The 25770-nt window shown below is 30.1% G+C and overlaps 1 protein-coding gene across 3 annotated transcripts in view; it reads left to right on the plus strand.

Moving 5' to 3' along the window:
* Positions 1–25770, plus strand: part of LOC142327866 (prostatic acid phosphatase-like) — a 54232-nt gene that overhangs the window by 23638 nt on the left and 4824 nt on the right. For 2 of the 3 annotated variants that reach the window (XM_075371221.1, XM_075371222.1), the window contains exons 4-8: positions 6881–7063; positions 9086–9209; positions 13763–13968; positions 20377–20817; positions 23739–23800. In XM_075371221.1, coding sequence (XP_075227336.1) covers positions 6881–7063; positions 9086–9209; positions 13763–13968; positions 20377–20535 — 672 coding nt within the window. In that variant the 3' untranslated portion in view covers positions 20536–20817; positions 23739–23800. Of the gene's footprint in view, positions 1–6880; positions 7064–9085; positions 9210–13762; positions 13969–20376; positions 20818–23738; positions 23801–23956; positions 24231–25770 lie in introns of all 3 variants that reach the window. The other variant, XM_075371223.1, reaches the window with a different exon arrangement.

Consider the following 25770-nt stretch of genomic DNA (forward strand, 5'->3'; position numbering starts at 1 on the left):
AGAGTAGAAATTTAATTCAACTTGTTACTGTAAAAAGTGATAACAATTGTTCTTGTCAATTAATCTTCTGATATCACTCTTTATAAATATTTATTGAACTTAAAAAAATTCTATTTCAGTCTTAAATATTTTACACATATTTATTAATAATATATAGAAGCTGAAAATTCCTTGAAAACATTTAAAAAACTTATTGATGAATGTTCTTTTTTTTAGTTGTTTGTTTTAAATTAAATTAGATATCCAATGAAAAGAGATTATTTATTTGCGGAATTAAAAGCTTTGCTATATTCAAAATTTGCTGAGTTTGCTTGGTTTTTGATTCATCTTATAAATTCAAAGCTTGTTTATGGAAATATGTTGGGGAAAAAATTTGTAGCATAAAAAAACTCCCCCAAAGCTTGAGTGAAATTCTAAAATGGGGCCTTCTGAATGAAAGGCTGAAACACTGCCATTCTAAATGCAGATCAGTGTTGGTATCATTTTTGTAAATTCTGTAGTAAAATGAGGCACAACAATGAGAAAAAAATTTTTTGTAATATTTCTTTAACAATTAACTTGTAGTCATTAGTATTTCAGGTAGGAGTTTAATTCTCATAATGCGTTATATTAATAAAATAGGACTGTTTCTCAATAATATCTAGTGATTAAAGATAAACTACCTTTTGTTTATTCATTATGAACAACATTCTACTTGAAGATTTACTGTGAAAGTTCCCTTTAGATATTAATTATTACTGATTATAAAGAATGAACATGAAGTCAATCAAAAAAGAAAAAATTTACAAGCTGGATTATGTTCATAATCATTTCTCATTAGAGAAATATACTCATTATCTCATTAATATCTAATACAGTAACTTATCTAATACAGTTTGTAAGTACCAGCTTATTAAATGTAATTTTGGCTGTCAATATTTTATTCTTCATTGACATACTTTAATTTCTAGGTGCCTACTGCATGTGAAATTTCAAATATTATTGAACCATTAGTGTGTAAGGGGGGATATAATCTGCTATCTTATTAAGGGCCATGACCTCTTGCTATTAATATAAAATAAAAATCTAATTTGATTACTTATCAATTTTAAACCATTTTATTGATACGATTGTTGTATTTGACTATTTTTATTTCATTTATTGTGTATTTTAATATTTTATCTAAAACTAAAACTGATATTTTACAATTGAACTATTAATATAAACTTGATCTTTTGTACTTTGAATTAAATATGACAACTTAATGATTATTTTTAGACAATAAGGTTTGAATATTCATTAAAAGATTTAAAAAAGATCATTACACAGGGTGTCTCACAAAGAAACGGAGAAACTTTCAAGACATATTCCATTGGTGAAAATAATGAAAAAAGTTTGTATAAACGTAGGACTGGAAACACTTTTTTTCGAGTTACAGCTAGTGAAAGATTTCGCCTGAATTTCAGCTCTTCTGATAAAAAGAAGCTGTACTGTAATTCTTGGTACCATAATTAAGGAGTAAAACTGGTGGTTTCTTATGTAATTATTTGAGCTGGAAAATAGGATAAAATAGGTCTCATAACTTTTACTCCAATAGTTTTTAAGATACTCATTGTAAAATATAAAATTAGTTGTCAAAAAACAAGCTTTTTTTTTAGGTTTGTCGTACAATAACTTTGTTAAATGACTAATAAATGCAGGAGATTTAGTAACAAAACTTGTAAAGAATTCAATTTTTTTCTAAGTTTATTTTTTGTCAGTATGTCTATTTTTGTATTTTGAGATGCCTAAGGTAAAAATGTATAATTTGAGTTATGTTTTTAATAAAAATGAGTTCCTATAATGATGAAATGTTATTTAGTAACTTGCCTCGCTTCTTAATCGTGCAGTTGCAAGCTGCATTTCTAAAATCTTTTGGAAATTGGAAAGAAATGACATGCGGTTTCAACACCACAACACGCCCTGTTATGTTACAGAGTAATGAGGTAATGAGCGTTCAGTGCAGGGTTAATAAATTTGATTTTGATGAATGCACATATAATTTTTTTAATGATCATTTATTGTATTGAGTAACTTTACAGATATGTATAAATATTATTACAGCCGGAAGAGGAAAATGTTGTTGTAAGGGTGAATTTGCTGAATATTTTGATAATGTTAAATTTGAACAAGACGTAGTGCACAAATCACAGATTCAAATTTATATTAATGCAATCGTGTAAAAAAAAACATTGCTAGTTACCTTTTAATGTAATTTCTTAAAATAACTACTGGAAACTTTCTACTTTATAAAAAAAAAGACTTTATAAAAATTAAAGTACAAAATAATAAACTAAAAAAAAAGAGGAAAGGTTTTTTAAAAACTGATCACACATATAAAAACATAATACTCTCAAATCCTAGTTATATTAAAGACAAAGGTAGCAACCTACATGAAAGTTAAAATAAGTTAAATATTTAATGAAAATTCATACATATTTCTTGAAATTGTTATAAAGAGTGTATCACAAAGTTATCCCGTGACTTTCGTAACCTATTCTACTTGTGAAAATAATGGATAAAGTAAACATAAATGTATGTCGTAAAATGCTTTGTTTGCGACTTACAGCTAGTGAATGATTTCGCTCGGATTTCAGCTACTGTGTTGAAATGAGGTTGTACTGAAATTTTTAGGGCATTAATTAAGGGACAAAATTATCAATTTCTTGTGGTTTCTGACTTGAAAAATTGAATAAAGTAGGTCCCAGAACTGTATCTGCAGTAAGTGTAGAGAAATCTGGCGTGAAAATCAATAAATTGGTGTAATAACCCGGTTTTTTATGTTTGTCATACAATAACTTATTTTAAACGGGTAATAAACACATAACTTTTAAACAATACTTCTAGAGAAATTAATTCTGAACAAAAAGATGTAAGATAAGTTGAATAAAGCAAAGAAAACAGAAAAATTATAATTTTATTTAGAATTAGTACATTACTACTATTGTCCGAAAAGTACTTAATTAATGCAAACAAAAACAAAATTCTTATTTGGAGATGTAAAAAATTTATTAAAACAAAATCTATTGTTGAAAATTGCTGTTAAAAAATTAAAAAAAAAACTAAATTGTAAAATAAAAATTACTTTGATAATTTTTTTATTAACGACAGAAATACAATAAATTATTTGAAAAATTATTTCAAAGTTGTCAATAAAATAAAACAGCTGATCAACAATGCACAATACTGTATTAGTATTTAAATCATTCTGTAAGGAATAAGTGTATATCGGGTACTGTGAACTCTGTTGTCATTAGCGAAGATATTCTGTGAATTTTAGTTTGAACATGATTGGTGTGCGATTGAAGTAATGCCGTACTTATTTACAATAGAGGTATATGCTGATATGGAATTCATTTTGGATGTGTGTTGTGGTAATACTGCAGTAGTATATGAAATACATTTTCTGAAGCGCAGGATTCCAGATCCCAAATCAATTAGCGCGAATTTTCACAATCTTCAGGAATCACGTTCATTACTTAGTATTCGTACCAGCTATGAATGATCTGTCTAACAACAATGTTATTGATGCAGTTCAGTGCAGTCCAGGCATCAGTACACAACATCTTTCTAAGTGGATCAGGTTTCACATTTTTTTGGTTTGGAGGACACTCAAACAAAACAAATTTAATCCTTATAAACAGCCTGTTCAACATGTATACCCAGGAGACTGTCGACTTCACTTGGAGTTCTGCAACTGATGGAATACAAATTGACAGCTGTACAAGTATGTTTTCTTTACTGATGAGACAAATTTTACTCGAGATGGCATCAACAGCTTATGCAGTGAGCAGAAGTAAATCCTCAAGAAATGGTGGAAGGCAATTTTCAACATTGATGCATGTATGGTGATGTGGCCTTCTTCACAATCAGTAGGTTGGAGAGTTTATATTACCTGGCTGCTTAAATGCTGAGGTCTACTTGTGCTTTATTCAAGAAGAATTGCTGCAGATGCTGGAAGATGTTCCTCTATTCCTGAGACACAAAGTATACATCCAACATGATTGGCTCACCTACCTGCTTCTCTTGTGCCATTTCCATTACTTAAATCATTCCCTGAGAAGTGGATCGATTGTGAAGGTCCACATTCCTGGCCACGAAGATTGCCTGCTCTAACAGGCAAGATGTTTGCAGATGGGGATGGATGAAAACTATTGTAGCCAAACAAAAATTCATCCTTGTGAGGAATTAATTGCCCACATTGTGGATGCGACTGAGCAACTTGAGAGCAGCCCTGAAGAACAAAAGAAAATCAACAAAAGCAGCACAGAAGCGTGCCAAGAAATGTGTTGAAAATGGAGGCTCATTTTTGATGATTTATTGTAAACTGGTATGTATAGTGCACTTTGGTCTAGTGTACTGTTTCTAAATAAAATTCAGATTTTCTAACCTTTTTTTTTCTCTCAACTTTGTTCAGAATTAAATTATTTACAAGTTTTGTTTAAAAGTTGTATGTGTTTATTACCCATTTAACAAAGTTATTGTACGTCAACCATAAAACACAGGGTTTTTGCCCCAATTTATTAGTTTTCATGCCAGTTTTCTCAAAATTACTGCAGATTCGGTTCTGTGACCTACTTTATTCGACATTTTAGGTCAAGAACCATAGGAAATCACTAATTCTGTCCCTGAATTAATGTCCCAAATTTTTCAGTTTCAGTACAGCTTCATTTCACTGGGGTAGTTGAAATCCAAGTGAAATTTTTCACTTGCTATAACCCACAAGCGAAGTATTTTAGTACATATATTTATATGTACTTTTTCCATTATTTTCACGAGTAGAATAGGTATTGAAAGTTCTGGGAGAACTTCAGGATACACTGTATATAAAAATCTACATATACAGGTAGTTCCAAATTGCACAGCAATCTCTTGGAAGGTGATTCTATAGCTAACAATAAGAAAAAGGTCATATAAACATAGTCTTTGTATAGGTCATACAAATTTATCCCTCGACTTGTACGGTTTAATTTTTTAGAGGGAGCAGAAGGCTGGACTGAATGTTTCATGAGCCGAAACTCGCTAACTGTTTTCTGACCTATATTTATATGAACTTTGCTCTTATTTTTGGCTATAGAATCATCTCCCAAGAGATTGCCATGTTATTTGGAATCACTTAGTATATATTTGTTTATTACTTGCAATTTATAAAACATAAAAATAATTATTTTGAATTAAAATCATTTTCTAATTAAAATATTTTTTTTAAACAAAAGTGTATATAACCTCTAAGTACTTTTGTACTTAAAAAAATTATATTTACTTATAAAGGTGCCCCAAAATAAGTGTGGGAATTAAAGAAAAAAACAGATTTATTCAATTATTATTTGACATTACTTAAAAGTATAAATATTGCCATTAAATGAAAAACAAATGTCTTCTACGCCACATTTGACACTTAAATTCTTTTAACAAAATTCTGGATCATTTTTTCACATGGTGTTTCAGTGATGTCAGTAAATTTTCAAATTTCTGCTTTCAATCCAGGAATTTAAATTTTTGACTTAATGTATCCCAGCACAAAAGTTACACAGTGTGAGATTAGTCAATATTTGTGACCAATTCACTTTGTTGTTGTGCGAGAGTTGTTGTCGCCCATTTAAATTACTGATACAAGTGAACTATTTCACATATTGCATGGTGGTCCCAATTTGTTGGAACTGCATTGAATGCTGCTGTTGGAATTTCCTTTTTAATAATTTGCACACAGTCTCGGTGAAACATTCTTTGTGCTTGTAATTAATTTTAATGATTGTCACTTGCTCCTTTCATGTAACGTTCCATATCGACTAACTTCTACATCTGGTCTTGCAGAATACTGCCAACCCTACAGTAATGGTGAATAATTTAAATACTGCATTAATTTTGGGATATTTGTTAGAAAGATTTGTTGTCATAATCATTTTCACTGTGAATTCACTGTACTTATGTAGGAAATATATTTCCTATGTTATATTTCTATGTTTGTATATGTTGTGTTCTTTTTTTTACGTGATTATTTTCAAATTTTTATGGTACAAATTACTTCTATTTGAAGTACTAAAAGAAGTCGGTGTAATGACTATGTAATTAAAAATAATTGTAAAATGATTATAGAAACTAAACTAAAAGTTTACTTTTGTAGGTTTTAAAAGGATTGAATTTCAGTTATTACATTTATATATTATTCAGAAACAAAATATGGTTTTAAATGCAGTTGAGGTTCATGTAGTCTAAAGCATCATAGTGGGCATATATAATAAACTGTAGTGCTATGAATAATTTAATCAATAACAGCTTAAAATAATAAAAATCTTAAATGTGATAAAGAAAAAAATTGTATAACATTTTAAATTATCAAATGATATATAAAGTATAATGAATTATTATTATTCAGTATTATAAATAAAAAATTAACACGTTGTGTATAAAAAATGCTGATTATTTGAAACAAGTACTAAAGTAAATTAAAATCTACATAAAAATCTAACAGAAACTATGTCATATGCAGTTGATCTTCGGTAATTTTTTTTTAACACATTTCATCTCTTTAAAATTTATAAATGTTTTTCACGGTTATATTCTTTAAATTATATTATTTTTTTATGCATACATAAAAGCAGATTTGCTTCACCAGTGGTAGCATTTGTTCAGTTATGGTACTAATCTGTATGTTATCAAATCTAAAAGAAAAGTATAATTTTTAGAATGTACTAAATACTGTTGTTTTATTTATGAATTGGACAGTTAAGACAGCGTTCAACATCGTTTCATAGAACAGTTATCTGTATCATATATAGAAATATTAATTCAAAAAAAGATATCAAACAGAGACATTTTGTATAGTTATGTTTATTTATTTATTTATTTTTTTTTTTTACAGACAATTTCTCTAAAAGCTCCTTGCCCAAAATATGAATTAGAGAAAAAAAGAATATTAAAAGAGATTAAACAGAATGAAACTGTTGAAGATAAACAATTTTTTAAATATGTTTCGTTGCATGCTGGCCAGAATGTAGATTCAATTCGTGAAATAGAAACACTGTATACATGTTTATTTATTGAGGTAAGTTCTAAAGTTATTAAATTATGTACATTATGTAGGTATTTTTATTAGCTAATAACATCTATAAATCAAAAGAACCATTGTTACTATCTTTAAGTAATTGTGATGTATGTTTTATTGACAGAAAATAATTTTTTTTTTATATTTTACCCGCACTTTACTTTATTTTAATTGTAATTCTGCTGATTGCTTATTATTTTTAAGGTGGATGAATTCACAGTTTGCTTAATTTCTTGAAAATATTTTTAAAATTATATATTCTTTTGTGAAATTTATTTTTTCACTTATCAGTCCAGTTGATGTGTCAGTTTATTAATATGTTTTCTTTGAGATGGTCTTACTCCACATATTTATTTCTTTAAGGCAAATCATTGTTCTTTCTTCTATTTCTGTTTCCTTGTTAACATTTTTCATGAACTCTTTTGCCTTTTCTGTTCTGTTCCTCCTAATTAATTTTTTGAATTTTTTTCATTGTGAATGGTATGTAAGAAGCTGTTTTTGTGTATGTCCATTCTGTTTTTTTTTTTGTATTTTTTATGTACATTTTATCAGACTTAGTAATTTGCCACTTCTGCTTAAGACATTTGTATATTAACTCTTTCCTTTGGATTGTTTTTAACTATGACACTGTAGTGTAACTGTTTTGTTTTGTCTTTATCAATTTTGTATAATTTTTATGCTGTATTTATCGGCTTATTTATGTTAATCCTCTCAATTTCATTGTATGTTTTCACAGTTCCCAATGTAGATTAATTTAATTCTTTTGAGGTGCAATACTTTCTGCTATTCTTTGGATGTTTTCAAATTTATTTTATTCTTGTTGTTTGATTGGTATAAATCTTATCAATAACGCATAATTTAATTCAGAATATGTGGACTGTAGTTTCTTATTGCTGTTTATATATATAAAATGTAGTGCTAATTGTTATTATTTAATCCATGAGCTAAAATCCAATAATACAAAATAAAATATCATTCAAAAATAAAAAACTATTGAATTTAATACTGCAGAATTTTGGTATCAAATCACCATAAAATTATCAGGAGTTATAGATCATAAGTTTTTATCTTATAGAAATTTGACAGTTGGTTACAGATTTTCAAGATTTATTAGAAATCAACATTTCTAGTCGATCACTACTGATAATTTTATAAACATTCTCATAGCACCAGTTTCTTTATAATACGAGGGCATATCTGCTTTTTGTTGTAAATGAGCATATTTACTTTGTACTATTAGTAATTCTTGGATTTGTGATGCACTTTTTCTTATTATTGGTATAAATCATGTTAAACATAATCAGGATCTTTTTATATCATTTTATAGATTGTTTATAGCAACTAATTAAAAAGTTATTGAAGTATATTAAGAAAGTATGCGGTAAATAAGATATGCCATTCTCTCTTATTGTATGAAATAGGCCTTTGGCAATAATTTATAATGATTAATGCAACTTTATTCTAATGTACCTACGACTCATGTTTTACTACATGTATTGAAATGTCTGAATTTAGCGCAAACAAAGTGCGTAATATCATTACATGTTTTTTGACAAATGTGTCGTCACTTCTTTTTCTTTGAAGGTACATAAAGATAGTATACTTTCACAAGTTAGAGGCACTTTATTATAACATAATATAATAGATTATATATTCAGCTATAATTTCTAGAATTGATTAAGTGGTTTTATTTTTTTTAAATACTGTTCTTCATAAGCTAAAATGTTATTTTCAAAGTAATCTCTCTAAAATAACTAGCTTCTGTCCACACTTAATTTTTGTGTGTTTGTCTTATTTGAAAATATTTTCTTCATTGCTCCTTTACTTATTAAATTCATAAATGTTATTTATTCTCTTTGAATTACACAATCATTAAATTTGCTTACTTCTTGCTACTAACAATTATTCTGACTTTAATTCAGACTATAATGTAGTTAACATGTTTTCTGTGAGCTTAGAAAGGAATAGAAATTTTGTCATGCTATTTATGTTCATTAATTAATGAAAATTTTTTCTTTGTAGGAATTAAATGGGCTAATTCTACCAGTATGGACAGAAACTGTTTATCCAAAAGAAATGAGAGAAAAAGCTGCCCTAAGTATGTCAACTTATGCATGGAATACAGTAATGAAGAGACTACATGGAGGTATATTGAAATCAGCTCTTTCAGAACCGTTTCATAGTTTGTTTTTTTTTAAGAAACCATTACATGAATTCACACTTACTCTGTATTATATAATAGTTTGTGCGTGTATTGTTTCCGTATACATCCATAACCATACCAAAAATCTCATTTTGAATGTATGATACTATATAACAATTTGAAATGAAATACTTTTTTAAAAATGTAAGTCTGATACACACTCAGTCTGAAACTAATAATTAGCAGTGCAGATTGTTTTTATTTTTTTAAATCAATGTAATTGAAATAAAATTGATGAAAAATTAAAAACTATGTTCTTTTAAAACATCTCTGCTAAGGGTGATGTAAATTTTAGAATTTTATTATAGAGTAAATGTAGTAGTAACTTCTAAGTTACATGCAGACATTTTTGTAACAAATTTTATGAGTGTCTTAGTCATAATATCTTTGTAGATTTTCCAGACACTAATTGTGCGTAATATTTGTTCTGTACTTTTTATGTATGCATGTGTAATATATGGGGGTCCATAAAGTCTTTCCATGATTACAAAAATTTATTACAAAAGAACTATTACAGACAGCTTGTGGTTTGTGGCAAAAGAAAGAAAAAATTATCAAGTTTTTTTTTACCAGTCAATAAACTTCAACATGTATGCCTTTTGTTGCTAGTAGAATGTCCATTCGAAAATCAATTTCTCGCCATGTGTTGGTGAACGTTTCTTTGGTAACACTAGCAATAGCATCAGTAGTTATTCTCTCAGTCTCAATATATTCAGATCAGGTACGGGTGTTGCATATACTCTATCTATTAACCCCAGATGAAAAAGTTTAAGGGAATTATGTCTGGTAATCGTGGTGGCCAGGGAGTGGGACCTATGTGCCGAATCCATCTGTCATGAAATGATTCATTCAGGAAATCTTGAACTAGTAATCCCCCATTGTGGTGGTGCTCCATCCTCTGGATAACCACTCTAAGTTGCAAGTCAGTTAGTTGAGGTATAACAAAATTTTGCAACATATCCAGGTAAATATTATCTGTTGGACATCAAACTGCACTGCACATTCACTTTAGGGGACTCTAATTACTCTGATAAAGTACGGTTTTTTGTGAGGCCAATATTCGCATATATGCCTGTTTACTTTCCCTGAGGTGTGGAATATAGCCTTGTCTGAAAAACTCACAAGCTGCAGGTACTCATTGTCTATCAATTCATTGCGAAATCTTGGTTGCAAAGGCAGCATGAGGGTTGTCATATAGCTGTAGATGTTGCAATATCTGAACCTTATACACACGCAACCTCAGTTTCTGTGTAAAATTTTGTGCACTGGACCAGGGAATCTCTAGTACACAAGATGCTCAACGGGTAGATTTGGAAGGGCTATGTAGAAATGCTTGCTGCACAACCTCAACCTTCTCTTCACTAACAGATGGCCGGCTTGTTCACGGAAGGTTGACTACACTTCTGCTCTCTTTAAACTTTGCGTACCATGCAATGATACTCTTGCTATCAAGCATTGGTAGTCCATATTCCTTTCTAAAATTTTGCTGCACAGTAACCGGTGATTTCAACTTATAATACCACAATACACAATGCGGTTTCACCTGGATTGACAGAATTTTATAAAAAATTGATTACAGTGTCCTTTACTCTGCTTCTACTTGCAACAAACCAGTATAAAAAAAACTTGATAAACATTTCTTTCATTTGCCACAAAACGCACAGCTATAACTGTAATAGTTTTTTTGTAACAGATTTTTGTAATCATGGAAAAACTTTATGGACATTTTATATATGTATTTATACAAAAATAAATCAAAAGATTTCATACTTATACTGAGAATAGATTCATATTTGAAAATTTTTCTATTAATTACATTATGTTTACATTTGAATGTGTTTCTAAGTAATATATTATTACCTGGTCACTTTAGATCATTTATTACTTTAGATGCTGTGACAGACATTTTTACATCAAATTTATAAAAACATTTCATCTGTTTTTCCTGTTAAACGATTAAAAAATTATTTATATAAACAGATTATTAAAGATAGAATGTTTCTTTATGTACTATATCCAGGTACTGATTATAAAAAGTTAGATTACAAATATGAGGGACGTTCAATAATTAACCAGACAAATTGTAGGGAGTATTAGCTTATGTAGGGAGAAAAAAATGATTTATTCAATGAAAATGAAATTTGCACTACTTTTCAGCATAGTCTCCAGCAATATTTACTCACTTGTCCTACCGTTCTGTGAGCTTTCTGATTCCCACAGCGTAGAAATCTTTACCTTGCTGTGTGAACCATTTGTGTACCGCTTTTTTGACTGCTTTGTCGTTGTATAAATTCTTGCTGTGTAAAACGTCTGAGTGGGCCGAACAAATAAAAATCAGACAGGGCAAGGTCTAGGCTGTAAGGAGGATTTAGCAACATCTCGCAACCCAACTTCTTGAGTGTTCCTTCCACTCCAGAGCAATGTGGGGCACATGTCTTGCAAAAGAATCATATCTTTTGAGAGAGCACCCTGACATTTTCACATTATCAGGGATCTCACTTTCTGTTGGAGTATGTTAGAATAGTACTCACTGTTCACAGTACAATGTCCTAAATAGTCACTAAAAGTTGGGCCTTGCAAGTGGTGTATCCATGTTTCATCACAGGTTCATTACATTCTGCTTCAAACCATTCTTTGAACTCTGAACAAATGCAAATCTGGGTGTCTATATGGGCTTGAGTCAACTGTCTTGTAACCCATCTCAAACACATTTTGCAATAATTCAGCACATCATGAATGATAAATGTGTGGTTCCAACCTAATATTACATAAACTAGCAATTTGGGAAATTTTGACTCGCCTGTCTTCATGAATAAGATCATTTATGTGATTTTGCAGCTCGATAGTCAAAACTTAAACTAGTGTTCCTTAGCAGTGGAGACCGGTCACACTTGATCTGCCCAAATTAAACTCACTTATATATGTTACTGTAGTTTAAACACTATTCATCATACTGTTCCAACAGTATGTAAATTTCCACCTGTTTCACACCTGATAGCAAAAATTGATCACTGAGCAGTGCTCTTCCAACGTACATGTTTCAAGCGGAGCTGGCATTCTGAAATCAACAAAAGTGGTTATGTTTAGATTAATTATGATCAAACAGCTGGTTAAATGTGCTCCCAAGGTTGCCAACTTGACTCTCAAAAAGTTTCATTGTTGTTTAATGCACTGTTTTTTTTGTTTTTTTTTACATCATTTTGTCTTGTTAATTACTGAATGTCCCTAGTCACAGTACTCTGAAATAGTTTGCTTATTATCAATAAAAATATTACTACTGTAAAAGGACTGAGTTTTGATAAGAGGTTTATATATCCCCTTATCTTTTCACTTTTCATATATTAGGAGTGACCTGGCTAGAAAGGATGAAAGTATAGTTTTTGACAAGCAGTGAACTAGTTTCTTTAATGTGTGATGAAGGATAAGAAAAATTTTATTAGTGAATTATACAACAGTAATAGATAAAAACATAAATTCTTTGTTTAGTTATACTTTAATAAATTTACCTTCTTCATATGATAATTGAGGTGGTATTGTGCAATTTTTAGCTAAACACTCAAGTGTGTAGCTAAAAGAATGCACAGTATAAGCCAAGAAAGTGCTTATAATAACTATATATATATATATATATATATATATATATATATATATATTATATATATATATATGTATAATGTTATAAGTTATATATATATAAAAATTTATTATTAAAAAAATGTTTTATATCTATTTTATTGTATCACATTTTTGCAATTTTTCATCTTTTTAAAAATTTTGAAATTTGTGATTTGTGAAAAATCCTGATGTTATGGAAAAAATGAAGGTTATTTTCAGATTTAGCGCTCGATAAGAGTCAATTATCAAAAACTAAAAAACAGCCACTGCAGGCTTGTGTAATCTGTAGCTTATAGAAGTGAATAAGATATAGTGCAAGCATACAGAATCTAAAAATGTCTTTTCATTTTTTTAATGATGAATACATGAAGATAATTTTTGTTTACAGGTTTTTGTTTTACAGAAGTGGTTGCTATATGTTATGAATATCAAAAAGATTTGGTAACAGGATTCCAAACCCAAAACCATAGTATTTCAATGGTTGTTTACGACTGATTCATTTCTTGCTATCCATCTATAAAAATAAAAGACAGTCTTCATTTTGTGTGTGCCATAACAACTCAAAATACTTTTTTTCTATTTTTACCAGTAGAACATAAACAGGAATTATTTATTTTTCTTTGTTTAGATATATAATCTAAAATCCTTTTCTATCTCTTTTGTTTCATTTATAATTTTCATTATTTTTAATGAAATAATTTTAACCAGTACATATTTTTTTATGTATAACTTTGTCTGATGAAGGATATTTGTTGTTACTCTTAAAATATGTATAAAATTATTTAAAATGGTGAAAGAATAAAGGTTTAAGTAATTTGGACTTTTTTAAATATGTAGAAAAAGGTTTTTAATGTACATTTTTTTTTAAAACATGTTTCCAGGTCCATTTATTAATGAAATTTTGGATTATTTAAAAAATAAAAGTCGTGGTCGCTTACAAGATAAGAAATTATTTTTATATTCTGGACATGATATTACAATGGTTGTAATGTGGAGGACATTAGGTTTTAATGAATTTATATTACCTGCTTATGGTGCATCACTAATATGGGAATTACATCACCTTGGTAATGATCATTATGTAAAAGTAAGTATCCATTTGGTTGATATAGTGTGTTAATTTCATTATTTATTTATTGGTTTCATGCTTATATTCAATATATTCATTATTTTTAAGTAATAGTAATAATAATTATTGTGAATGAATGCAGGTGACAGCTTGAAATCATACTTGTACCAATTTAATAATGTACTAGCAACAACTAAATTGGTATTTGAATCAGTTATGTATGAAAGGATCCGTTGGAAACTTTTCTAATTTTTCAGACAATACATAAAACTTTTTTGTAAAGAAATTAGCAATTCATACGTACATCTAATGCACAGTTACGAAATTCTAGTGTAACTTAAACGTTTGGACATTTTAAATTTTTTTTTTTTTTTTTTTGTCTTCAGTCATTTGACTGGTTTGATGCAGCTCTCCAAGATTCCCTATCTAGTGCTAGTCGTTTCATTTCAGTATACCCTCTACATCCTACATCCCCAACAATTTGTTTTACATACTCCAAACGTGGCCTGCCTACACAATTTTTCCCTTCTACCTGTCCTTCCAATATTAAAGCGACTATTCCAGGATGCCTTAGTATGTGGCCTATAAGTCTGTCTCTTCTTTTAACTATATTCTTCCAAATGCTTCTTTCTTCATCTATTTGCCGCAATACCTCTTCATTTGTCACTTTATCCACCCATCTGATTTTTAACATTCTCCTATAGCACCACATTTCAAAAGCTTCTAATCTTTTCTTCTCAGATACTCCGATTGTCCAAGTTTCACTTCCATATAAAGCGACACTCCAAACATACACTTTCAAAAATCTTTTCCTGAGATTTAAATTAATTTTTGATGTAAACAAATTATATTTCTTACTGAAGGCTCGTTTAGCTTGTGCTATTCGGCATTTTATATCGCTCCTGCTTCGTCCATCTTTAGTAATTTTACTTCCCAAATAACAAAATTCTTCTACCTCCATAATCTTTTCTCCTCCTATTTTCACATTCAGTGGTCCATCTTTGTTATTTCTACTACATTTCATTACTTTTGTTTTGTTCTTGTTTATTTTCATGCGATAGTTCTTGCGTAGGACTTCATCTATGCCGTTCATTGTTTCTTCTAAATCCTTTTTACTCTCGGCTAGAATTACTATATCATCAGCAAATCGTAGCATCTTTATCTTTTCACCTTGTACTGTTACTCCGAATCTAAATTGTTCTTTAACATCATTAACTGCTAGTTCCATGTAAAGATTAAAAAGTAACGGAGATAGGGAACATCCTTGTCGGACTCCCTTTCTTATTAGGGCTTCTTTCTTATGTTCTTCAATTGTTATTGTTGCTGTTTGGTTCCTGTACATGTTAGCAATTGTTCTTCTATCTCTGTATTTGAACCCTAATTTTTTTAAAATGCTGAACATTTTATTCCAGTCTACGTTATCGAAAGCCTTTTCTAGGTCTATAAACGCCAAGTATGTTGGTTTGTTTTTCTTTAATCTTCCTTCTACTATTAATCTGAGGCCTAAAATTGCTTCCCTTGTCCCTATACTTTTCCTGAAACCAAATTGGTCTTCTCCTAACACTTCTTCCACTCTCCTCTCAATTCTTCTGTATAAAATTCTAGTTAAGATTTTTGATGCATGACTAGTTAAACTAATTGTTCTGTATTCTTCACATTTATCTGCCCCTGCTTTCTTTGGTATCATAACTATAACACTTTTTTTGAAGTCTGATGGAAATTCCCCATTTTCATAAATATTACACACCAGTTTGTATAATCTATCAATCGCTTCCTCACCTGCACTGCGCAGTAATTCTACAGGTATTCAGTCTATTCCAGGAGCCTTTCTGCCATTTAAATCTTTTAATGCTCTCTTAAATTCAGATCTCAGTATTGTTTCTCCCATTTCATCCTCCTCAACTTCCTCTTCTTCCTCTATAACACCATTTTCTAATTCATTTCCTCCGTATAACTCTTCAATATATTCCACCCATCTATCGACTTTACCTTTCGTATTATATATTGGTGTACCATCTTTGTTTAACACATTATTAGATTTTAATTTATGTACCCCAAAATTTTCCTTAACTTTCCTGTATGCTCCGTCAATTTTACCAATGTTCATTTCTCTTTCCACTTCTGAACACTTTTCTTTAATCCACTCTTCTTTCGCCAGTTTACATTTCCTATTTATAGCATTTCTTAATTGCCGATAGTTCCTTTTACTTTCTTCATCATTAGCATTCTTATATTTTCTACGTTCATCCATCAGCTGCAATATATCGTCTGAAACCCAAGGTTTTCTACCAGTTCTCTTTATTCCGCCTAAGTTTGCTTCTGCTGATTTAAGAATTTCCTTTTTAACATTCTCCCATTCTTCTTCTACATTTTCTACCATATCTTTTTTACTCAGACCTCTTGCGATGTCCTCCTCAAAAATCTTCTTTACCTCCTCTTCCTCAAGCTTCTCTAAATTCCACCGATTCATCTGACAACTTTTCTTCAGGTTTTTAAACCCCAATCTACATTTCATTATTACCAAATTATGGTCGCTATCAATGTCTGCTCCAGGGTAAGTTTTGCAGTCAACGAGTTGATTTCTAAATCTTTGCTTAACCATGATATAATCTATCTGATACCTTCCAGTATCGCCTGGCTTTTTCCAAGTGTATATTCTTCTATTATGATTTTTAAATTGGGTGTTGGCAATTACTAAATTATACTTCGTGCAAAACTCTATAAGTCGGTCCCCTCTTTCATTCCTTTTGCCCAGCCCGTATTCACCCACTATATTTCCTTCCTTGCCTTTTCCAATGCTTGCATTCCAATCTCCAACTATTATTAAATTTTCATCTCCCTTTACGTGTTTAATTGCTTCATCAATCTCTTCGTATACACACTCTACCTCATCATCATCATGGGCGCTTGTAGGCATATAAACGTTAACAATCGTTGTCGGTTTAGGTTTTGATTTTATCCTTATTACAATGATTCTATCGCTATGCGTTTTGAAATACTCCACTCTCCTCCCTATCTTCTTGTTCATCACGAAACCTACTCCTGCCTGCCCATTATTTGACGCTGAGTTAATTACTCTAAAATCACCTGACCAAAAGTCGCCTTCCTCTTCCCACCGAACCTCACTAATTCCTACTATATCCACATTCACCCTATCCATTTCCCTTTTTAAATTTTCTAGCCTACCAACCTTTTTTAAGCTTCTAACATTCCACGCTCCGACTCGTAGAATGTTATTTTTTAATTTTCTGGTGACCCCTTCCTTAGTAGTCCCCACCCGGAGATCCGAACGGGGGACTATTTTACCTCCGGAATATTTTACCAAGGAAGGCGCCTCCATTGTTGCTATGTGAAAATGCAGAGAGCCACATTTTCTTGGAAAAAAAGCAGCTGTAGTTTTCCATTGCTTTCAGCTGCGCAGTACTCAGAGGACTGAGTGATGTTGATACGGCCGTTTAAGTCATTGTGACTCACGCCCCTAACAACTACTGAAAGAGCTGCTGCCCTCTTTCAGGAATCATTCCTTAGTCTGGCTCTCAACAGATACCTCTCCGATATGGTTGCACCTTCGGTCCAGCTACTCTGTATCCCTGAGCACTCAAGCCCCCTCACCAACGGCAAGGTCTCATGATTCATAGAGGAGGACATTTTAAATATTAATATTAATTGTTATAGTATTTATGCTAATTTAAAATAATGAAATTGAATCCATTCTTAAATGAATAGTCAAACAAAAAGAAAAAAAAAAAAATGGTGAAGCAAATTATGTAGGCCTAGTATCGTTTAACTGCGCAGTGTACATGATACAAAATTAAACATTAGATTAAAGAAAAAATAATTTGGCTGAAACAATTTCAATTTTTTTTATTTTTCTGTATCTTTGTTGATAGTAGGCAATGCAAGTATATCTTTATAAAAACTGGAATATAATAGCAGTTTTGACAAATCTTGCAGTTTTTTCTCGTTGATAGGCACTTTTTTGATGATCCATCAAAAATTGCCCAATGACAAGCCTGTGAGCCTGCAGTAGGCCAGGCTAACAGGTGTTTTCAGCTCAAATGTGTGACTGATGAAATTTCTGATATGCTTACCCTGAATGATTGGAATAACTGAATTCCATGAACATTGTTGGCTCCAGTATTATTTTCTCATTCCGTTGTAGTCTGTGTTTCAAGTGAGAAAGGTTTTATTTAAAATTTTTGCTACCACTGGCTAACATTTAAAATATCCTGGTGGGACATAAGTTTTAGAGTAAATCTATTCTATTTTGCAGCGTTTACAATAATCTCAATGTATTTCATTATCGGTCACATTTTTGCATAAATCTTTTTATGAGGCCAAAGTCTTGGTCACTAGCATTAAATGAATGGCCTCTGACAGGGAAGAAATGAAAATTTCTTCAAATTATTTGGTTTCGGCTAAGGTTAGGTATATTTTAATCAGTGATTTTTGTTTTGTCCCACACATCCATCTGAGAAGAGGTAGGACTTGGATAATTGTGTCAGAAACAAAATGTTTTATATAATTAAGAATGGAGTATACTTCGTTTGCACCCTTTTCCCCTTCACCTTCTTGGTATACATACCTAACAAAATTTTCCTCTACCTAGATTATGTATGTTAAATACATAAACCTATAGTTTAGCCGCAGCAAATTGTTTAGCACATTCATTCAATGTGAATGACACATTTCATTTTTCACAAGTTGCTCATACGTAACACATCTGTTTGGAACTGCCTGAAAGTAAGTTCAAAGATATTACAAAATATTTCAAGTAGAACTTGTATTTAGCTTGACTAGTGGGGTGCTTTTCTTTGAACATTTTAATAACATTCAAACTTAATCAAAATAATGATTCTCATGATGAATAATGTCTGCATTTCACAGAAAATTCAAAAATATGATCATGAATTAGTCTACATTCATTTTCTGGTAGAGCCAGCTCTTGTTATTGATACTTCTTATATATAACTGCATAACTGTTTAACTGCTATGAATTAACTTCCAAAATTCACCACCATATGTCAGTACATTCATTATAGAAAGGCCTCATCTCCTGGAGTCGAGTCATTTGTGAAATGAATGCAATATTCAAATGATTGTATCTTCCATATGTACTGATGGGATCGAACCATTTCTTTACAGAATATGTATCTACCCTATAGAAACACATTCATGCAAAAATATATTTTGTACAGAAATCGTCATTGAGCCCTTTCTTAAATTACAGATTCATATATATTAAATCTTTAAAAAAAAATTAATTTTCTGGTTTTGATTCTGATCAATTTGTTATTTTTTATATTATTTAAAATACTATTGATATTACTCCTGCTACTTCCTAAATAGTATTACAATTTAGTGTAATACTAATAATGTATACCGTTAATTAATAATGTAATTTAATAGTCTCCCATGTAATTGTTAAGAAAGAAATTAATCACCATAATAGAATGCATTATCAATTAAAAATGTCTAATGATTTTTCATTCGTACAATTTTTTACTGTTAGAAATTTTTTGAAATTGTAACATTCAATTGCATACAGTTCAATGATGCTTTAAATTCAAATTGTTAAAACATCTGCTTATATATGATACTATTACATCTTTAGTATATTTTAAGATAAGTAAACTAAGTCCCGAATGAACGTACCAAACACTGTGGCTGAATACATGGTACACAAGCGCTGAACTAAAATTATTTTTACTATAATGAAAGTAAAGAAGAAACTAAGAAAAACGATACAATTATCTCGCTCTGTTTTAACTTCATACCCCTGCTGCGGATCCCAGTAGAATGTATCTTATCTTTGGGTTTATATATTTAACATACGTAATTTAGGTACAGGAAAATCTGTTATGTATGTATACCAAGAAGGTGTAGGGAAAAAGGGTGCAAATAAAGTTTACTTCATTCTTGATTATATAAAACATTCTGTCCCTGACACAGTGATCCAACACCATCTCTTCTCAGATGGATGTGTGGGATAAAACAAAAATCACTGATTAAGTATACTATAAGATAAGATACTTACTATAGCATCTGCTTATAGTAGCTTATCTTTATTTCTAGACTTTTACATTGATTCATATTAAAATTGAAAAAAACCCATGAATATTCTGTGAAAATGTTGTTTGTCAGTTTTTATCATGAAGATGATTTATAATTTGATAAAGTATTGATTAGCTATAAAAATATGCTGCAATTAATCAAATTAACTGTTTATAATAAAAAATTTTAATAATTTACTTCAAAACATTATTATTTTTAAACACTCCCTCATCAATATCTGAATCAATAAGTGAAAAAAAATTTGAAGTTATAAAAACATTTTATTTTACAAATTTGTTTTGATATTCAAAAAAACTTTTGAATCTTTATATTAAATTAGAACTAATAATTCAATTTTTTTTTCTATTGCAGATGTTTTATCAGAATAATACAAAAGAAAGAGAGCCATATGAGTTGCAAATACCAAACTGTCTGAATCCTTGTCCATTGGATAAATTATTTGCTATAACAGAAGAAGTAAGACCAACTGATTGGGATGCAGAATGTAAAATTGATAGCACGGATTATTAGTATTTTAAATTATTACAGTGTACATGACTTGTGCCTCCAGAAGTAGTGCAATACTTTATTTATTACTCACTGTTAAATATTCTTGTTTATTTTTTGTGTAAAGAAAAATCGAACATTTTAGAAACAATTGTTAAATAATATTTATTATCACAGTAACACCTGTCCACGTGTGAATTTAACCAAAAAGTTTTATTTTATTCATTGCTTCATGTAAAATAAAAATTATATTACCAGTTTCTTAACTGAGTAAAGAAATTGTTTAAGAATTACTTATATATAAAGGTAAATATCCCAAAAAAAACTTAGATACATAAGCACTTTATTTTTTTATCATATAGAAAAATTAGTTTTGCTGGGCTTTCATTTTTTTCCATTTCTAATCTACATTATTCAGAGTTCTACAAAATTAGTTGATTTTAATCAACTGAATAAATAACTAATTATTACTTGATTGATTAGTTTTAATAAAAAAAAAAAAAATTTGATTAAATCTCAAGTGAAATTAATAAATTACTGATTTATATAAATACCATTCATGTGACCTAGAGGGGACTGGAAATTGTAAACAAAAATGAAAGTCTGGGTAATCCAGAAATATACACCCTATTGAAATCAAAATATGTATGAATTTTAAAATATATAAATTTATTTAAAATTATATCTAATGTGTATTATTAGACATATTTTAAGATACATCAAGTAGATTTTTGGAATAAAAAGGTCTATAATACTGTCACTGTGTTCACATTTCTTCAAGTGGATGAATTATGTACTTTTTTTTAATATATTGAACTACTTTGTAGTTCAATATGAAAAAAAATTCATAGTTCATAGTGGGTATAACTTATGCTTATATATAAGCACATACATCTAACCATAAGTCTGCAATTTACTGATGAGTAAATATGAAAAATTAATATTTTCCAATTTGAAAAGGTTTTGTTTATTCTGTTGTGTATAATTATAATACTTAACAAACTTGAAATTAAAAAATGAGACTATAAAGTAAAAAAAAAAAATAAAGTATTAAGGTTTTGTAAAAAATAATCTAATGCATTTAAAATGTCTTATAACTGAATCAGTCTGGAAATTAGGATGAATAGGAACCAGAGTAAATAGGGGTTGTTTTGTAATTGTTAAATTTCAGAATGTATGTAATGTACTATACTTTAAAGGATATTGTAGCTCTTATTTAGTTTCATTGGGTATATCTTCTCAGCTAACTGTTGACTCTGTTTCATTGTTGGCTGAGTATAAACTGAAGTGGTTTTTATGATGACTGAATTAACTTATCAAAATTATTTTTATTTGAATATTAACAAAAAAAAAAAAAAAAATCCTGACTCCATTAATTACTTACATGATTATTGTTAGTGGGAAAAAATCATTTCTACTGATACTGTTATTTAATTTATGTATATCAAAGTAATACTGTATTGCTTTACCATCAGTTTTATTTTAGTTTTGTATGTTTCTGTCTGTGATTTAAACTAATTATCTAATTCAGTGTGTTTGTATTATTTTATAATTATACATTAATCTTATTGAAAATTTTATGATAATGAACCAAGACGTACACTTTAGTTTTTTGATGAGATTATTAGAAACTGATTGATGTTTGTTTTATTATTAAAAATTGTAAGAAATCATAGTTTTAATTAATTTTTCAAGTTCTTTAATACTTATGTAGATACAAAAGATTTTTCCCCTTCTGGTTAGGGGAGTAATCCCATTTACCGACAAAGTGTCAGGCTCGCTAACAGGTTCTGCAGATGTTACAGCGTATATAGCCTGCGCCCTGCTGACTAAACCTCCACCTCACCAACCCTCTCGAGGCCGGAAACCGCATCTAAGCATTAGTTGGCCCCAGGAGCTGCCTTCAAGCTCAGAGTCCCCGTGCATCATCACTGTTGCCCGTCCATGCAAGCACGAATGAACTCCAGTCTGCAGAGGGCTGTCTGTCCTCCCTTCGCTCTCCAGTCCAGTATCCTACACCTCACTTGCTGAGGTTTTTGCTGGTCTTCTGTGTTCTGCTGGACGGTGCGCATGTTATTATCGGGGAGCCTCGCCTCCTCATTTGAGTTGAGTCAGGCATGGCACCCTAGACATGGTTGCATCCTGTTTCTTCTCACTATCTGTTCAGGTGTCCACTCTGCTCCTTCTTTCGCAGAATCTTTGTGGCTAGTTCTGCTACTGCAAGCCTTTCTCTATCTCCCCTGAGCATATACTCCACAATATTTTCTGGTGTCAGTTAGAGGACCTCAAGGTCTCTCCGTAGTGGCACCCACTTTCCACAGTCGAAGAAGGTGTGCTCTGAGGAGGTATCTACTGCCCCACAGTAGACACACCCAGGGTCTGCACATAGGCAGAATCTGTGCAGGTAAGCTCCAAAATAGCCGTGGCCAGTTAGAAGCTGTATAAGGTAGTATTCAGCCTCCATTCCTTCTGCTTTGCCACGATTCAATCCATGCAATGAGCCTCCAGGTCCACCTCCCTTTCTCCAATGTGTCCCACTGTTCTTGCCAGGCCGCTGTAAGCTGCTGCCTGGCTTCTTGTGGTGCTAGTCCTGTACGTCTCTGGTTTTGTTCCTCAATCAATAACCTCACTGGAGGTAGTCCTGCCAGTACTCGTACTACCTCCCCGGAAACCGTCCTGTACGCCATTGTTATACGTAGCGCAACCCTACGCTGTACGGCTTCTAGCCTCCTCTTGTTTCTCACCATTCTTATTGCACCACACCAAGCTGGCACAGCATACAAGACGATTGAGACAGTCGTCGAAACATAAGTATTACACTATATAAGTACACATTACATATATTATAAGTACACATGCATGTGTGTGTTTTTGAATTACTTAAACTTACAAATTGAGATTACAAAACAGAAAGTAAATGTAAAAATAATTGCTTGGCTTGTATTCCAGAGCTTAAATTGAAGTCTTGTTTTTTAAGTTAGCTTATTAAGAAACAAATTATATGTTCATTTTCTGTAAAAAAAAAAAGTGAGGTACACTGTGAGGATGGAAATGAACAGTTGGTGGTTATAATGATTTTAAATCCTTTATTTGCAGTTAGTCATATTAAAACTAAACATACACATTATACCAATATATTTTAAATAAGTTGTATTTTAAGGATTTTGATTTAGAATTCAAACTCATTGACAACATAATTATTATTTATGCAAGTTTCTCTTTTTCAGTATATTGGTTGATTTTATTTGAAAAAAAGATTAGTACTTCAGAAGAAATTGAATTAATCTCGGTCAGTATATATGGTACAGTTTATTGAAATGATTAAACATTGGTTATAATAAATAATAATAATTAATTAAAAAGCTTTATAATAAGTTGGTACAAGTATTATATTTTATAGGATAACAATAATACCTCTATTAACATCCTGGTTTTTTGAAAATAGATGAAAATACCGTGCAAAGTTCATAAATAAGGTTTTTGATAGTCACTAAGGGTTATGGAACACAAAATGCAGTCTGTAATAAATATATGCATAAACAGTTCGGAAATAAAAGTGGAATATTGAGTATAGGATATGTGGTGCAGGCGTTAAGAGAAGATTAGCAGTAATGAAATCTTCATTAAGGCCATGTTATGCAAACAGAATAAAAGTAGATTATGAAGCACTAGAAAGAGGGAATATGATTACAGAACAATACTTGAACAAAGAAAAAAGCGTAAGATTTTTTTGGTACAATTTTATTAATAATTTTATCAATATCTTTTGCTAAATATTTCTCTAAATGTTGAAGGCTATGTTTAACAATTATTTATCTTTATACACTTAGATGAAGCGTCTGTCCACAAAATGTTTAGTTTATTAACATTTATTATGATGTAGTCTATCAATTTTCATGCACCAATTTTATTATAAGTTTTGTATTCACAAAAATATGCTGGTTACTGATTAGCATATATTTTATATTTGAATGTAAATTCAAAATTTATTTATGCTTAATTTTTCTTCAATTGTAATTTCCAATAAAAATTAGTTTTACTGTTAAATGATAGGTTTTACTGTGCTTAAATAGATGAGTAATTTTAAAATTATTAGTTTACCATTAATATAATTAATTTACTTGTTTATTTAAAGAAAGCTGTGATGTAAAATGATATAAGAGTGTAATATATCCATTTTAGATATACAATGTTAGTAATATTATCAGGTAATATATTTTTATATTTATAAATATCTTTTTCGTATGAAATTTTTATAATAGAATTAACAAACATTCAAGTTTAACTGGTGTGATATTAGGAATTATTAGTTGAATTATTTTTTGAATTTATGACAACCATTTACAGTTTTCATTACATTACGTTTAGTTGTGTTATATTTAAAAATTTAACATGACATGGGATTTTTAAAAATTCAATTAATTGCTTTATAATTTTTTCAACAGTATGATTTTTATGAATTTTTGTTAATTGTCAATTCATATTGATGGGATAATTTGGGTTGATCATTCACACAGTTAACAGAATAAATCATTGATAGCTAAGGCAAGCAAAGTTTTGCTTATTAAAAAAAACATTATTTTAAAAACTTAATAGGAATTTTATGTAAGCAACTTGTCATAAAAGTGAAAGTTTGATGACAAAATGAAAGTTTTTAAAATAAGCACAACCTGAACTAGTCATGACCAGAAGAAAAATTTTTATTAACCCTTTGCCAAGCATGCCTTTTTGTGATACACTACCAGGCATGTCGTGGTATTCAGATCACATATTAATTTTTGTAAGTTTACAAGGAATAACTATCCGACCATTTTTTTTTGGTCATAATAGTATGATTTCTTTTTAATAAAACACTACAGTAAATGAAATGCACATTATCTATTTTTAAATAAATAAAAAATTACATAATAATGAAACAAATAATTTTTGTTATGTCAAAAACGTACAACCCAGTCTAAAAAGTGTGTTTTTTAATATTCAATTACTGACACACAAACTAAACATATAAAATACATTTCAAATCTATCTTCATCTTCCTTGCCGTTGGCATGGATTACAAGTCATTTCATGGAGACTATATTTCCAGCAGACATTTCTTTTGCAGTTGTGGCATGTTACATTTGTCTTCATATTTTTGTTTCCCACAAAGGTAACAAATTTTCTTTTGCACAGATTCTGTTTCTGGTTCTGGTAGCAGTTTGAAGTATCCTTTGATAACAGTCAAATTTTGAGTTCTGACTTTTAGGTTTTCCTCCATCA

This window comes from Lycorma delicatula, chromosome 7 (assembly GCF_047948215.1).
Source record: "Lycorma delicatula isolate Av1 chromosome 7, ASM4794821v1, whole genome shotgun sequence".
Classification (NCBI taxonomy): domain Eukaryota; kingdom Metazoa; phylum Arthropoda; class Insecta; order Hemiptera; family Fulgoridae; genus Lycorma; species Lycorma delicatula.